Consider the following 15,604-nt stretch of genomic DNA (forward strand, 5'->3'; position numbering starts at 1 on the left):
GCATACATGAACTTCAGACAGGAGCATGGCCCTCTCCAAGCCAGCAGACAAGAGTAGGTTTTGAGCAAAAATTATTTCACACTGCAATTCAAAGAAACAGCATTTCTACACCAAAATAGTAAATCCTGTTATGCAGGTTTTTAAACTCAGTGGTTTCCATATACTTACTATAAAAACAACTTTGGTGTTGTGTAGTACAGTAGAATATCAGCCAACAGAACATGCAATATTTACAATTGGAATTGTTTACTATGAAAACATGGTATGATCATCAAAATGTAATTATGTCCCAATCTCCACCACAGGCAGTTCCGATACACAGCATACAGGCAGGAATACTAGGCAGGAACATTAGGAAAGCCATACCTTCATGTGTTGTGTCAGCAATAAGGAGGCAGTTTGCAGAGGAGGGACAAACATACAAAGGTTTCCAGTGGCCACACTTGGAAGATGATTAATAAATACATTGAAACAAACTGTACTGGTAAAAATTCTCTTTTATTATATGTTAAAACGTGAGTGTCGTGCGAGATGGAGGCTGACTGCCTCATCCTTGGCAACCTTCTGGAGGGAAGAGGTGAGGGGGGGCGGTGCAGCAGAGGACAAGACAGCACTGCTTTCTTGTAGGGCCTGTGGTGACTTGCAGTATTCCTCTATCAGAGAGACCATAAGATTTGTTGTGTATCCTTAAGGAGAGAAATGTTTAGAACACATTTAGTAAAATGGTTGACTCACATAAAAAAAAAGATAGATTCACATAAAAAAGATATTGAAAAACTAAGTGAAACTACTAACCGTAAGATGGTTTCTCCTTGATGGGGTGGACTATCCAGCCACCTTTCCGAAACCGTGGGTAGCGAACGGCGTAGCGTGCCTCACCCTCACTGGTTCGAGCTTCATCTCTGTTGCCATTACTATTGAAATGTAGGGCTGCTAAAAGAAGTCTGTACGAGATAAGTAGATAAAACATTAGGTCTCCAAAGCTAACCCAATGCAGTGAAATGCAACAGAAATACATGACATTAATGTTTTCAGTTCAAATGGGTCTAAGACAAGGACTCATCTTTGCAATTATTTTTTGGCAAACAATATGTAATGCTGTTATCAATCTATAACATTTTGGTCTGCTATACAAGACTGCATTAGTTTTTAGCCATATTCATTCTGTCATCATTTACATGCTACAAATGTACAAATGTATTGCAATATCCAGAAATTGGAAAAAAAATAAATAATAATTTTATTAGTATCAATACTTTAACGCTACTATAATACTATAACACTACCTGCCCTGTTGATACCAGCTTCGATTAGTCAAAGAAAACCAAGGCAACTCCGATGTAACTAAGAATATTGTATAAGAATTACTTGGATGCGTTTTGGAGACGGTGAAAAGTGCGCGCGCGCGACCGGTGGCTCTCTCGTTCTTTCGCGCCCTGTCACACGCGGAGCAGTTCATCTACATTACTCACCGATCAAAGACTTTGGCGGGACAAAAAATAATTTGGCGGGCGCTAAAACAAGTTAAATGCAGGACAATTCATGCGTGAATTTGACCGAGTAGTAATATGCGAATGCGACCACATACAATTTTAACTCGCACATTCTCAGAAAATGGAAACTTATTTTATTGAGCTAATAAGACAAGTGTCAGACGAGGCTCATTTGCAGGCCTCACGGGGTGTAACAAGAGTAAGCTGAGGCGGGCTTTTGTGCCTTCATGGTGCTAACGTTAAATTCTCAAAGTCATGCCAAGACGAATCCATTATAACGTCAAGAAAAATACATTTGCAGAAATGACATGCAGAGCTACATTTCGATGAAACAATTTGTATATGGTATTATAAGACTTACTGTGCAAAGCTCACGTTTTCGAGGCGCAGATTCTCTGCTCCCGCCAGATTTTGCAGGTGGACTTGCATGCACCGATGGCACAGCTCCATTTGCCAGCCTAACCCACTTTTTTCGTCGAAATCCCATACGGAATTCCATAAGATCTCCTTGGTTGTAGCTGTCCGGTGTGAAGTGCTTTTCACATACCACCGTGTGTCTTGTCACTGAGGAGGTAGTGAAATTGCTTTTCTTTTTTCCTTGGACGAAACGTATCCAAGCACGGAAATCTTTGTGTTTCTTGTTTGGAAATCGGTGGACCCGATGGCCAGACAAGTTGGAGTTGTTGCATCCAAAACAAACACAAGAATTCACCATTGTGACAACTCAAACTAACGATAACGACAATCTCTATTCTCTGTCTCCGCCTCTCAGACTACATAAACCCACACTGAGAACGATGGCGGCAGCGGCGCCTGTGTTTGCCTGTCCTTACGTCATATGACGCGTTCTCTGGGAAAGGGCGGTTTTTTGGAGCGTAGCTTAGAATAGGCACACTTTTTTCTTAATTTCTGCCCGTGGGTGTTGTAAAACATATGTATTCTTATGTATATCTTTTTAAATGGACATTTTCATACAATATTGTGTATAAATTAAAGTATAAAATTAACTTGAAAGATGGGCTTTAAAGATGTGAATGCACAATGCAATGTTTTGAACATTAGACAGCCTGTGTTACAAGTGATAACCGTTTTGAGTTTTGTGTCTAGAGTTTTGAAAAATGACATCAAGGTTCTGAAAATAGTAGCAAAGTGATTGTAAAAAACTGTAAGAAACCCCTCATTGATAATACCTTTAAAGTATTATCAGGGGTTTCTTAACCTAAAGGCTGGTTCACACTGTGCGATTTTGGTCACGATTTGGTCGTCTGAGACAAATTTAGCAAATCCTTAAGGATTCCTATAATCCTAACCTAAAATCTGTAGTCTTTGATCGCTAGTTTGACATGTTCACAGACAGCCGGTTAATGACTGTTGGGATCAAATTTTACCTCCGACGAAATTCTGGCAGTGTCAGAAGATTTGGCACACAATCCTCCAGTGTGACTTCTCCTACGTCGAACGTCAAATTCTCTTCGTTTTTCCAGACAAACCGTGATCAAAATTAATGATAGAGATGTCGTTGTTAGCCACCATTTCAGTCCCGTGTGTAACGCAGCTCACTGTCATCGAATGTGTTTGTTTTGATGATATAAAACTCCCGAAAAGGTTTCATGTACGCGTCCTAAGACACGAAACGATCGGTTTGTGCGAGAAACCAAACAGTATTTATATAATTTTTTCCTCTAAGACACCACTATGTCCAACTGCGTTTAGCATTCGCTTAGTGATGTCTCGCACTCAATAAGCTCATTAAGGTTTCTCGCACAAACCGATCGCTTCGTGTCTTAGGACATCAATGTGTCGTCAGGGACTTTGCTATTGATTTAGTTACAAATATGTGAAAGATTTCATTTTTAATTTGACTGATTTTAGCAATAATTTTTGGTATTGAATGAATTACATTTAATATTGATTACTTCTTTGACTTAAACTTATCCTTGAAAGATAACTTTACACATTTTATACCCAAGTTTAAACTAAAATTTGTCCACGTTTTATATATTGGTAAAACACACTTTAAATGTGTTTCAATTCAGACAAATGAATGAACTCTGCTTTATGAACTCAAACAACCTTTTTAACACGTTTATTTGTATCATATTTGACACTGTTTTAATACAAAGATTACCTGGTAAAATTGTTAGATTTTTCTGCACTTCTGTGATTGTAGACAATGCAGCGTCTGAACAGGACTTTTATTTTGGAGTGATGACATGACGTCATAAGACTGCGCCGCGATCCTGCATCTGTTGATTCTGAAGAAGAAAGGTTTGTTTTAAGAATTTAAGCTGTTTTAATCGATAGAAACAGTTCGATAATTTATAGTTGTGACAGTTTTTTTAAAGCGATGTGAAATGAGTTTATTTACTATTTAATGTAACATTGTGATTTTTATCTAACTGTAATGAAGGATATTTGTGTGAGTAAAGCTCATCCACTGATGAGAAACAGTAAACCTGCGTCTCATTTCTCTCTCTATATATCATAAATCAGTTTACCATGAACTCGAGTTCAGTCTCTGGAGAGTCATGATGGAGAAACTGAACTTTTCAACTCCGAGTCAATTGAATCAAACACTTTGAGAAATGATTCAGTGAATCACGACTCGTGCTGCTCTAACAACATGAACGAGAACAACAAACACTATCAAAGTGTAATCATTTGCATGTCTATATTTTATTAAATACTAAAATGTAGATCATAAATGTCTAAATATGAAGTGTTTATTAATTTGCAGCATTATTTTTTTGTGTGACTTTTGTCTAAACAAGTCATTGAAGACCATTAACTCCGTTAATTATTCTCTTCTTAAAGATGGAGTTTATTAAAGAGGAGGAGACTGAAGACATGAAGATAATTATTAAAGATGAGACTGAAGACATGAAGATTGAAGATATTGAGGAACAAACAGGTTGGTTTTATTCTCATCGTTTTATTGATTCTAAAATGTCCAGCTCTACAGAAATAGAGAGTATTTTGTGCAACATTAAACCCAACATCTACTTCTGAATAGAGAACAATGAAAAAAATGCTTTGTGCTTAAAAATGCTTTACTTACATTTTACCATACCTGAACATAAACAGCAGTAATTAAACATTACATCAGGCAAAAAATAATAATTTAATAAATAATAATTTAATGTGTGTGTGTCATATGGAGGAAAGTCAGCAGGGGAAGCGAGTGAACTGATAATATTTGATGAAACCAGTGAAAATATTTACCTTGTCATTTGTGGTTCAGGTGTAGGTTGGAAATCAATAAGCACTGACAGATGAAATGGTGTGAAAATTATATGTGACAAAGTTATCATGGTTGTCGTTTACATGTTTTTGTTAATGTTCTGTAAAAGTTCTGATTCGAACTAAAATAAGTTCAAAACGTCTTTATTAAACTAACAAATTAAATTAGCAGCACTGGATTTGTGTGAATAAACATTAAAGGGATAGTTGACCCAAAAACGAAAATTCTGTTGTCGTCTCAAACCCGTATGAGTTTCTTTCTTCTGCTGAACAAAAAAGAAGATATTTTGAAGAATCCTGACCAAACACTGACTTTAGATCAGGTTTAGATTAGTAAAATTAGATAAGCATAGGGGGAATGTCCAAAAAACCATGAAAAACGAGGCATGCACCATGCCATTTTTTTTTAAGGACCGATATTTTTTTTTTACTTGCCAATCAATTTCTGTAGTTTTCCAAGCACAACAGAGTGAGATTAATGAATGTAGGACAGCTTCTTTATTGTCACTCCAGTGAAAAAAGTAATCATTTTTATGTGCTTGTCACAAACTTAAAGCACAAATTTCCAATAACCTTCAAAGGGCAAAATTACCAGTCATAATTTTTCATAAAAGTCAGTTCTTTTTTAACCTGCCATTCAAGAAGTACTAAACAAATATTACAGAACAAATGTTTATAATATACACTCCCTCGCAGACAGATAAAACTTTCTTATCATTGAAAGAAATTAATTGTATCCATATGTGATTTATACATTGACAATATATTTGCTTCTTTCACTCTACATCCCGAAATCTACTGATAAAGAAACTGGGGAGTGATCAGATATTAGAATATTATGATATTTAGGGGATCTTGAAGGTTAATTTGAAATCGGTTCGAAAATAGTCAATCCTTGTATATTTGAATTATGAACATTAGGAAAAAAAGAAATGGTCCTTTTCAGTAGTATGATTGAGTCTTCAAATATCAAGTTTATTCAATAACTGAATGAGGTTATTAAGAAAAGTAGTTGAATTAGAAGGTTTGGGAGTGCCTATTCATAAAAGGGTCCAGTATACAATTAAAGTCCCCTCCAACAATAAGATGAGTGGAGTCGATATCAGGAATGATATGAAAACAGATCGGAAAACATTTAAAATCTAAACATCTAAATTAGGAGCATATAAATTTTCAAATGTAACATGTTTCTCTAAAATAGTGCCCGTCACAATAAGATAACAGCCATTAATACTCTGTTTAGTGGACAAATGTTGAAAAGGAATATTCTTATGTATTAATAAAGACACTCCACACTCCACAGGCTTTTTTAAGAGAAGGTATAGTGGTACATTTAGCTTATCCACTTGCATCTAAGTCTGTGAGCACAGGAATGTTTAATATATAGTTATAGAAACTATATGTCTGCATGCAAAGAATTCTTATGTGCGAAGACAATATTATTTAAACCACACACATTCCTGCTCAGAATATTCAAATGTTTCTTAAAAAACCCTAGAACCCTTTTTCACAAGATGTAATATAAGTCTAAGGTGTCTCCTGAATGTGTCTGTGAAGTTTCAGCTCAAAATACCCCATAGAATTTTTTTTTTATTCAATTTTTTAACTGCCTATTTTGGGGCATCATTATAAATGCGACGATTCAGTGTGTGTCCCCTTTAAATCCTTGTGCCCCCCCCCCCCCCCCCCCCCCGAGCTCGCGACTCTATAATACATTGAATAAACAAAGTTCACACAGCTTATATAACCCTCAAAATGGATCTTTATAAAGTGTTCATCATGCAGTATATCAGATCATGTGAGTATTTATTTGGATGTTTCCATTTGATTCTGAATGAGTTTGAGGCTATGCTCTGTGGCTAACGGCTAATGCTACACTGTTGGAGAGATTTATAAAGAATGAAGTTGTGTTTATGAATTATACAGACTGCAAGTGTTTAAAAATGAAAATAACAACATGGCTTTGGTCTACAGTAAGAAACGATGGTAACTTTAACCACATTTAACAGTACATTAACAACATGCTAACGAAACATTTAGAAAGACATTTTACAAATATCACTAAAAATATCATATCATGGATCATGTCAGTTATTATTGCTCCATCTACCATTTTTCTCTATTGTTCTTGCTTGCGTACCTGCATAAAATCTGATGATTCAGCTGTGCTGCTCCAGATGTTAATACTGGCTTGTCTAATGAGTTAAACATGGGCTGGCATATGCAAATATTGGGGTCGTACATATTAATGATCCAGACTGTTACATCACAGTCAGTGTTATGTTGAGATTCGCCTGTTCTTCTGAGGTCTTTTAAACAAATGAGATTTACATAAGGAGGAGGAAACAATGGTGTTTGAGACTCACTATATGTCATTTCCATGTACAGCACTCGTAATTATTTAACTATGCCAAGGTAAATTCAATTTTCAATTCTAGGGCATATTTAGTGGAACTCTAGCCTGGATGCCAGCCGAACTTAGCCTCACCCACAACATTTTTAGGTCGTGAAGTTCAGTCTGGACTCGATCCGTAGAGGAGTAATTATGCCCGAACAGAAACTGTTCGGACCAATCACATTGTCAGGGCGATGATTGACAGATTATCACCGGAAACGTAATCAGCCACGTCATCAAAGAGCGCTTGGGTTGAATTAGTTTACAACAATGATGGCTGTTGTTGAAGAACTGAGATGTGTAGATTCCGCCATCGCGTCCGTTATAGAAGATATCGACATAACCAGGTAGACATAACCAGTGGTCGTTGCCAGCTCCTTCTATATATAGTACGTTATTAGAAGCATAGATATTTATGGTTAGGGCGTCTCTCAGAGAACGCGCCTGATGCATGTGAGGTGAGCGCGCTGACATGTCGAGTGAGCAGTGCTTTACAACAGGTTCATTTACTCATGGAAATAATCTTAAACAAGATGTCCCAGCTGATTGCTCTCTCTATATCAGTATATATCTTCTAGTAGTTCCAGCATGTGTGCAGTTGAGTTCTGTTGACAACTATGCGTCGCTCAACATACATCACTTACTCTGTAGCTCTGATTGGTTGTAGGTCTATCCAATTGAGGTCTTTCCTGGATCGGTTGAAATACGCCCCCATAATCAAAGCCCAATGGAGCAGTATCAGACTCATATTCTGACTAGAATTGAGTATGACCACGTAAGGCTAGTGGAACTCATCAGCGTGAAATAAACCATAGGGTAGAATGAGCAATGAATTAGTACACACATAGGTATTGGTCAATGTGAAAAATAAAATAAAAAACAAACATTTCTAATACAGAGATGAGCTTGCATAATTCTAACCCAATAAACTCGCTTCTACAATCCCTGCGAAAGTCAAAACACCCCATTTAAAGTTGTATGCAAAAGTTTAAGAACCCCTGACAATTTCCATGATTTTCATTTATAAATATTTGGGTGTTTGTATCAGCAATTTCAGACACAGTAATATTTCAGTAGTGAAATGAGGTTTATTGGATTAACAGAAAATGTGCAATATGCATCAAAACGAAATTAGACAGGTGCATAAATTTGGGCACCCTTGTCATTTTGTTGATTTGAATACGTATAACTACTTAACACTGATTAATTGGAACACACGATTGGTTTGGTGATCTCATTAAGCCTTGAACTTCATAGACAGGTGCATCCAATCCTGAGAAAAGGTATTTAAGGTGGCCAATTGCAAGTTGTTGTTCTCTTCGACTCTCCTCTGAAGAGTGGCAACATGGGGGCCTTCAAAACTCTCAAATGACCTGAAAACAAAGATTGTTCTACATTATGGTTTAGGGGAAGGCTACAAAAAGTTATCGCAGAGATATAAGCTGTGAGGAACATAGTGAGGAAATAAAAGACCACAGGCACAGTTCTTGTTAAGGCTAGAAGTGGCAGGCCACATAAAATATTGGCAAAGGATGTTGAGAACGGTCAAAAACAGTCCACAGACCACCTCCAAAGACCTACAACATCAGCTTGCTGCAGATGGTGTCACTGTGTGTCGTTCAACAATTCAGCGCACTTTGCACAAGGAGAAGCTGCATGGGAGAGTGATGTGAAAGAAGCCTTTTCTGCACACACGCCAGTCGCATTGAGGTATGCAGACGCACATTTGGACAAGCCAGCTTCATTTTGGAATAAGGTGCTGTGGACTGATGAAACAAAGATTGAGTTATTTGGTCATAACAAGGGGCGTTATGCATGGCAGCAAAAGAACACAGCAATCCAAGAAAAACACTTGCTACTCACAGTAAAATTTGGTGGAGGTTCCATCATGCTGTGGGGCTGTGTGGCCAGTGCCGGTACTGGGAATCTGGTTAAAGTTGAGGGTCGCATGGATTCCACTCAATATCAGCAGATTCTTGAGAATAATGTTAAGGAATCAGTCACAAAGTTGAAGTTAAGACGGGGCTGGATATTTCAACAAAACAACGACCCAAAACACTGCTCAAAATGTACTCGGGCCTTTATGCAGAGGATCAAGTACAATGTTCTGCCATCCCAGTCCCCAGACCTGAATATCATTGAACATCTGTGGGGTGATTTGAAGCGGGCTGTCCGTGCAAGTAGGAATGGTTCAAAATACATTAATCCAGAATCCAGACACTCATTACAGGCTATTAGAAGCGTCTAGAGGCTGTTATTCCTGCTAAAAGAGGGTCTACTAAATATTGATGTGATTTTTCTGTTGGGGTGCCCACATTTATGCACCCGTCTAATTTATGCACCCGTCTAATTTTGGCCCAACTGATCTGTTAATATATATAATCTGGATTATGCAGGCCACCAGCAGCTAGGAATTAAGTCCTACCATGATGTACAGGGTACAGCAGGGCATATTTTATTCCTTTACCTCTTAGTTTCTCCTGTGGACCATCAAGCAGTTTGCGTTGCGAAGATAACTCTGCTGGAAAGTCTGGGAAGATACTGATACGACTCCCATCAAAGAAAGTGGGCTTTGGTTAGATGAGATGCAGTATCTCAGTCTTAACAGTATCATGATGTATCTGGCAATCATAACTTGCATGCTGTTGTTTACGATGCGGCCAATGCGGTGAGCTCGGTCAACCTTTGTCACACGGAAAATTAGCTTCTCCCGATAGTGAAGGCAATAGGCCAGAGACAAATTGTGTGGGGTTGCCCTTCTCGATGTTCTCAGAAAGACCAGCTATCTTGATAATTTGTCAATGAGATCTGGCCTCTAAATCCGTTACCTTGGACTTCAGAGACACATTCTCTTTTGATAGAGTGCCCTCAGTGTTGGGAGTAGTTAACTACATGTAGCGCCGCTACTAGTTTAACTACATTTTTCAGTAGCTTGTATATAGGCCCGATACTGATACTGGTATTGGTGCATCTCTACTGAAAACCCCTGATTTAGATTATGTTGAGGTTGTATGGAGCTGATTAATTATTTTTTATGGTCATGATGCCACCAGCTGGGAGCATTAAGTGTGACACGTATTCAAGCATTTAAAATCCTTTTATAGTTTATTTTTATATTTTATTTTATTTTAAGATTTCAAGCAATCAAGAGCTTAGAGAGTTACATGTAAAGTACTAGACAGACTCTGCTAGTATTGGACATTTACAAGTAACACTGTAGCAAATTAACTCAAAATAAATATGAATAATTAATCATAGCTAGTTATAATTATAAATATCTGGATCAGTTAATAAAATTAACTTAATGTAATAATTAATATTACAATCAACTAACCCATTATCCAATGAACACACAGTGTTAATTGTTTATTAATTCTAAGAAATATTCATTTCCAGGTTATGTGAAATAACAATCTTATTGTACAGTACTACTCAGAACCTGTAGTCAGGATCTGCATGAATAGGGACTCTGGTATATGAGCGCAAAACACAGACAACTTTACGTGTGACATGAACAAGACTTTATTAACTAGACTAAACACTTAAACTAACATTCACACTCATACATGCATACAGTTTACCAAGAGAGAGAGAGCTAAAGCAGAGTACAGGAAAGCAAGAAGTTACAGCATTGTTTGACATTCAGCAGATCAACAGCCTTGAGCAAACCATCAGTTTAGTTTTAACAAGCTCTTCTTTGAAAGGGGTAAGGATAGTAAATGTATCAAATAATAAGACTAAGTTTGATACTTGCATGTCTCCCCAAGTTGAATTAAAACTGTCCTGATTCAATTTGTGGAGGCTTCCATTGAATCTTTGCTGATATTGTCTTGATGAAAGAGAACCAGTTGAATTCAGAGGATCTTTGGTGAATGGACGTTTCTAGGCCGAAGCCTGGCACAAGCTTGGGGTTTCACAAAAGCTTCTAGCTTCTTACAGCATCATCTTGACATCAGCATGTGTCAGTAAAAGAGAAGAAGAAGAGAGGATTGATCTTGTGATCAGTGAATATAAGGGGTGAAGACGTCACACCCTCTTGAGGTGTCTGAGCCAATAAGGAGTTTCCCTTTCAGAGGGAAGTTTTATGAGTCTTTTTGATTTTGGCAGGATATCAGCATAAGAAACTGGGTTGGATGAATGAGAGAAGAACCTTCTAGATTCTTATAATACTAATGTGTCACAGAGTTAGTAACATGTAACATAAATTACCAAATAGGAAACGAAAGTTGGAGTCCGTAGATACCAAATATGCTACCAATGTAATTTCAGTTATCTATACATTTGCAACTCAGGAACATTAATACCAAAATAGTAAAAAAAAAAAAAGAGAGAATTAATACATATAATAAAGCCTATAAAAGGACAGTCATGAGATGGGAAAATTGGATACATGTTTATACATTTTCCAAGTGGTTATATAGAGAGTACATAGGATTAAAGGAGTTTATTTGTCCTTCTCAGAAAGAGTGAAGTCGGAGTCACTAGTCTCTGCAGAATTCTTTCTGATTGTAAAAGTACCATGTATCTGTAACAGGACACCTAGTTCGGCCTGTGTGTTAGCTACATTTGGGATGCTAGTTGCAGTTTTAGAGGGATGGGTTCACCAAACTTTGATAGAGTGAGTTTATGGGTAATTCATTAAATACAATGAATAATTGTGTGACTGATTGGTCCAGAAGCTACAGCGCGGAGCTGTAAGCAAGTGTGTCCGAACAGTAGCGAAGCAGGAAGTGTATAGTGTATTTTATCTACTGAGATGATTGAAATGTTGTTGTTGTTGTTGTTGTTATGTAACATTTTAGAATAGACCCCAGGAAGACTAGCTGATTGCACAGACTTTCAGCTAATGGGTAGGTAGAGAGGAGAGATTTGGCTGTATCTAACTTACACAGAAGAGACATTTTTTCTCAGCACATAAGATGAACTACTTATGATTTCAGACTGTGGTGATGTGGTTTCTCCACTGCATGGATCTTCATGTGTATCTTCAGGTGGTTTTTAAAAGAGAAACTCTTTCCACACTGATCACACGTGTGCGCCTTCTCTCTGCTGTGGATCCTCTCATGTGTTTTCAGATTTACTGACTGAGTGAATCTCTTGTCACACTGTGAACACTTGTAAGGTTTTTCTCCAGTGTGGATCCTCTCATGTGTTTTCAGAGATGAACAACTGAATCTCTTGTCACAGTAAGTCACACTTACTGATTTCATTTTGATACTGATTTTCAACTTCAGATCAAACTAAATATTTACATATTTTATATTTATTTCATATCTGGTTCACAATTTCCAGGAGTGTTACCCAAATAGAGGCATTTTCAATACAGTTTACAACATTGCTAATTTTAGGAATAAACTGTAAACGCCAAAATGTATGAAGTAAATGAACTGTCCAGAATGCCTGACAGGGTTGTGAGTGTAACTTGATCAAAATCTCTTCTTACAGTAACTTTGGTAACAGGGTTGATGAATGCAGTCATTCATGTGTGTAAAAACTGAGACAATGGATTGAGATTATTTTCTTGTCTCCCATCATGCTGTCGAAAGAGCCCAGATGATGTCACTTCCTGGTATCCTCTGGTTTGGAAAGGAGGAAAATCATGTCAGAAGCAATAGGGTTGAGTGAATCATGTAGGACACTGACACATTTAAAGATGCAGTCAGTCTAGACTTTGAGCATGTGAACTTTTTACAGAGACGGCAACGGTCAAGATATGACATGATATATTTTTTTTAAAAACATAACTAATGAATAATAATCACTCCAAAATTTTAAAATATTCAATCTACTCCACTTTACTGCAAACTTCACTTGATCTTGTGTTTCTGGTGTCCCACATTCACATGTGTATGAAAGGAAGTAAGTGGAAGGAGAAGTCTGCTGTGACCGGCCCTTAATAATTACAGTTTTTAGGAAAATTAATTAAATATCAACGTAAAAGTTGATGTCAAAATATGGCTGTTAATATCACATTAGATTATTTTGTCATTGATCAAATATATTACTCAAAATATTTCAGAGCAATGTTTTCTTTATTTTCTTAATATTATTTATAAATTATTAAGAATTATTTAAGGAAAGGTGGCAGAGCAGCTGTTTGGGAAATTCTGTAGCCAGAAGACGTCCATTCAGTGCTGATTGTCTTAATTCAGTAAATCTTGATGTAAAAACATTTGAAATTGGAGTCAGATTAAACGAGCAGCTAAAGTAAAATTGAGACTAAATTCTAAAATTAAGTGAACTTCACAGGAGCGCTGAAAAGACGTACACACATTATACCTTCACCAGACCACTGGATTCTGTCATTGGAACAACAGCTGGTCCTTTACGATTGGATGATTAATGTTAAAGTTTCAGGGACATATGCAACTAATTTATGCAAATGCATCAAAATGATCGTAATGTTTTGTAGCAGTCTCAATTTTATCACCTTTAACTTCATATTTCTCCCTTTATTTTGATTTACTGAAAATTTAAATGACTTTTTCTTTCATTTCAGAGCTGATAGAAGTGAAGGAGGAGAGTAAAGAACTGAGTGAAGTGGAGGAGGAACATCATGACAAACCTGGAGAAAAACCATTAAGTCCCTCAAAGACTAAAAAGACATTTTTAAAGAAAAGAACCAAGAAATCTACAACCTGTACTCAGTGTGGAAAAAGTTTATCGACCAAACAAAGTCTTGAGTATCACATGAGAGTTCATACAGGAGAGAAGCCGTTCACATGTGATCAGTGTGGGAAGAGCTTCAAACAAAAAGGACATCTTAAGAGTCATATAAAAGTTCACACTGGAGAGAAGCCACACACATGTGATCAATGTAACAAAACATTTCTAGGGTCATCAGTCCTGAAGAGACATCTGAGAGTTCATACAAAGGAGAAGCCACATTTATGTTCTGTGTGTGGAAAGAGTTTTTCACAGCTGAATAGTTTAAAAGAACATGAGAAAATTCATACTGGTGTGAGAGAGTACATGTGCTTTGAGTGTGAGAAGACTTTTACTACACAGAGCGATTTAAAAAAGCACCAGAGAATTCACACTGGAGAAAAACCTTACAAGTGTTCACACTGTGACAAGAGATTCAGTCTGTCATCATATCTGAAAACAAATGAGAAGATCCACACTGGAGAAAAACCTTACAAGTGTTCACAGTGTAACAAGAGATTCAGTCGGGCAGAACATCTGAAAACACATGAGAGGATCCACACCGGAGAAAAACCTTACAAGTGTTCACAGTGTGACAAGAGATTCAGTCTGTCATCATATCTGAAAACACATGAAAGGATCCACACTGGAGAAAAACCTTACAAGTGTTCACAATGTGACAAGAGATTCAGTCAGCCAACAAATCTGAAAACACATGAGAAGATCCACACTGGAGAAAAACCTTACAAGTGTTCACAGTGTGACAAGAGATTCAGTCGGGCAGAACATCTGAAAACACATGAGAGGATCCACACTGGAGAGAAACCTTACAAGTGTTCACACTGCGACAAGAGATTCAGTCTGTCATCATATCTGAAAACACATGAGATGGTCCACACTGGAGAAAAACCTTACAAGTGTTCAGAGTGTGACAAGAGATTCAATCAGTCATCACATCTGAAAACACATGAGAGGATCCACACTGGAGAAAAACCTTACAAGTGTCCACACTGTGACAAGAGATTCAGTCAGTCATCATCTCTGAAAACACATGAGAGGATCCACACTGGAGAGAAGCCGCACATGTGTGATCAGTGTGGAAAGAGTTTCTCTTTTAAAAACCACCTGAAGATACACATGAAGATCCATGCAGTGGAGAAACCACATCACCACAGTCTGAAATCATGACAAGTAGTTGATCTTACGTGCTAAGAAAAAATGTCTCTTCTGTGTAAGTTAGATACAGCCAAATCTCTCATCTCCACCTATAGTTGGTGCTGTTGTTCTGTGGCTGCTGTTGAATTATCCAGGTTGTGGATGAGGAGCGACCACGAAATGCCTTTTTCATTCATAGTTAACTCAATATGTGCTCTTGTCTGTACATGTGTGAAATGTCATCAGTCACTGCCCAAGTACTGTTCCGATTCAAAGTTCACATTTAGCCATGTACAGTTAAAATCCCCAGATGTGTTCTTGATCTGCCCCTTTTATCGAGGATGCATCGAGAGGTGACTTGTGCGGACTTGAGACAGCCAGGTATCCCAGACTGCATCGCGCACTAACCAGCAAGCATCAATAGTAAAGCAGAAAACCTGTGAAATTTAAACATATTACTGTTATTATGTCATGATATGTATAATTAAGAGTGTTCAGGCATGTAGGAATGTACTGGTTTAAAGCTCAAATTTGTGGTTTATTGATAAAAAGAAGCACCTATTTGGAGTTGTGAGATCCGGGCAATCACCGGGCGCTCAGCGCTCATATACCCCGCCAAGAACAGTTTGGCTCTGACGCTGGTTCTCATGTCTCTGTAGTGGTTAAATATAATTCA

At 37.5% G+C, this 15,604-nt stretch overlaps 1 protein-coding gene across 2 annotated transcripts in view; it reads left to right on the top strand.

The window, feature by feature from the left end:
• Positions 1 to 15,604, top strand: part of LOC137005779 (gastrula zinc finger protein XlCGF57.1-like) — a 576,742-nt gene that overhangs the window by 248,150 nt on the left and 312,988 nt on the right. Inside the window, exons 1-2 of one of the 2 annotated variants that reach the window (XM_067366472.1) lie at positions 4,308 to 4,404; positions 13,628 to 13,897. In XM_067366472.1, the coding sequence (XP_067222573.1) occupies positions 4,308 to 4,404; positions 13,628 to 13,897 (367 nt within the window). Of the gene's footprint in view, positions 1 to 4,307; positions 4,405 to 13,627; positions 14,923 to 15,604 lie in introns of those variants that run through there. The other variant, XM_067366471.1, reaches the window with a different exon arrangement.

The sequence above is a fragment of the Chanodichthys erythropterus genome, chromosome 3 (genome assembly GCF_024489055.1).
Source record: "Chanodichthys erythropterus isolate Z2021 chromosome 3, ASM2448905v1, whole genome shotgun sequence".
NCBI lineage: Eukaryota > Metazoa > Chordata > Actinopteri > Cypriniformes > Xenocyprididae > Chanodichthys > Chanodichthys erythropterus.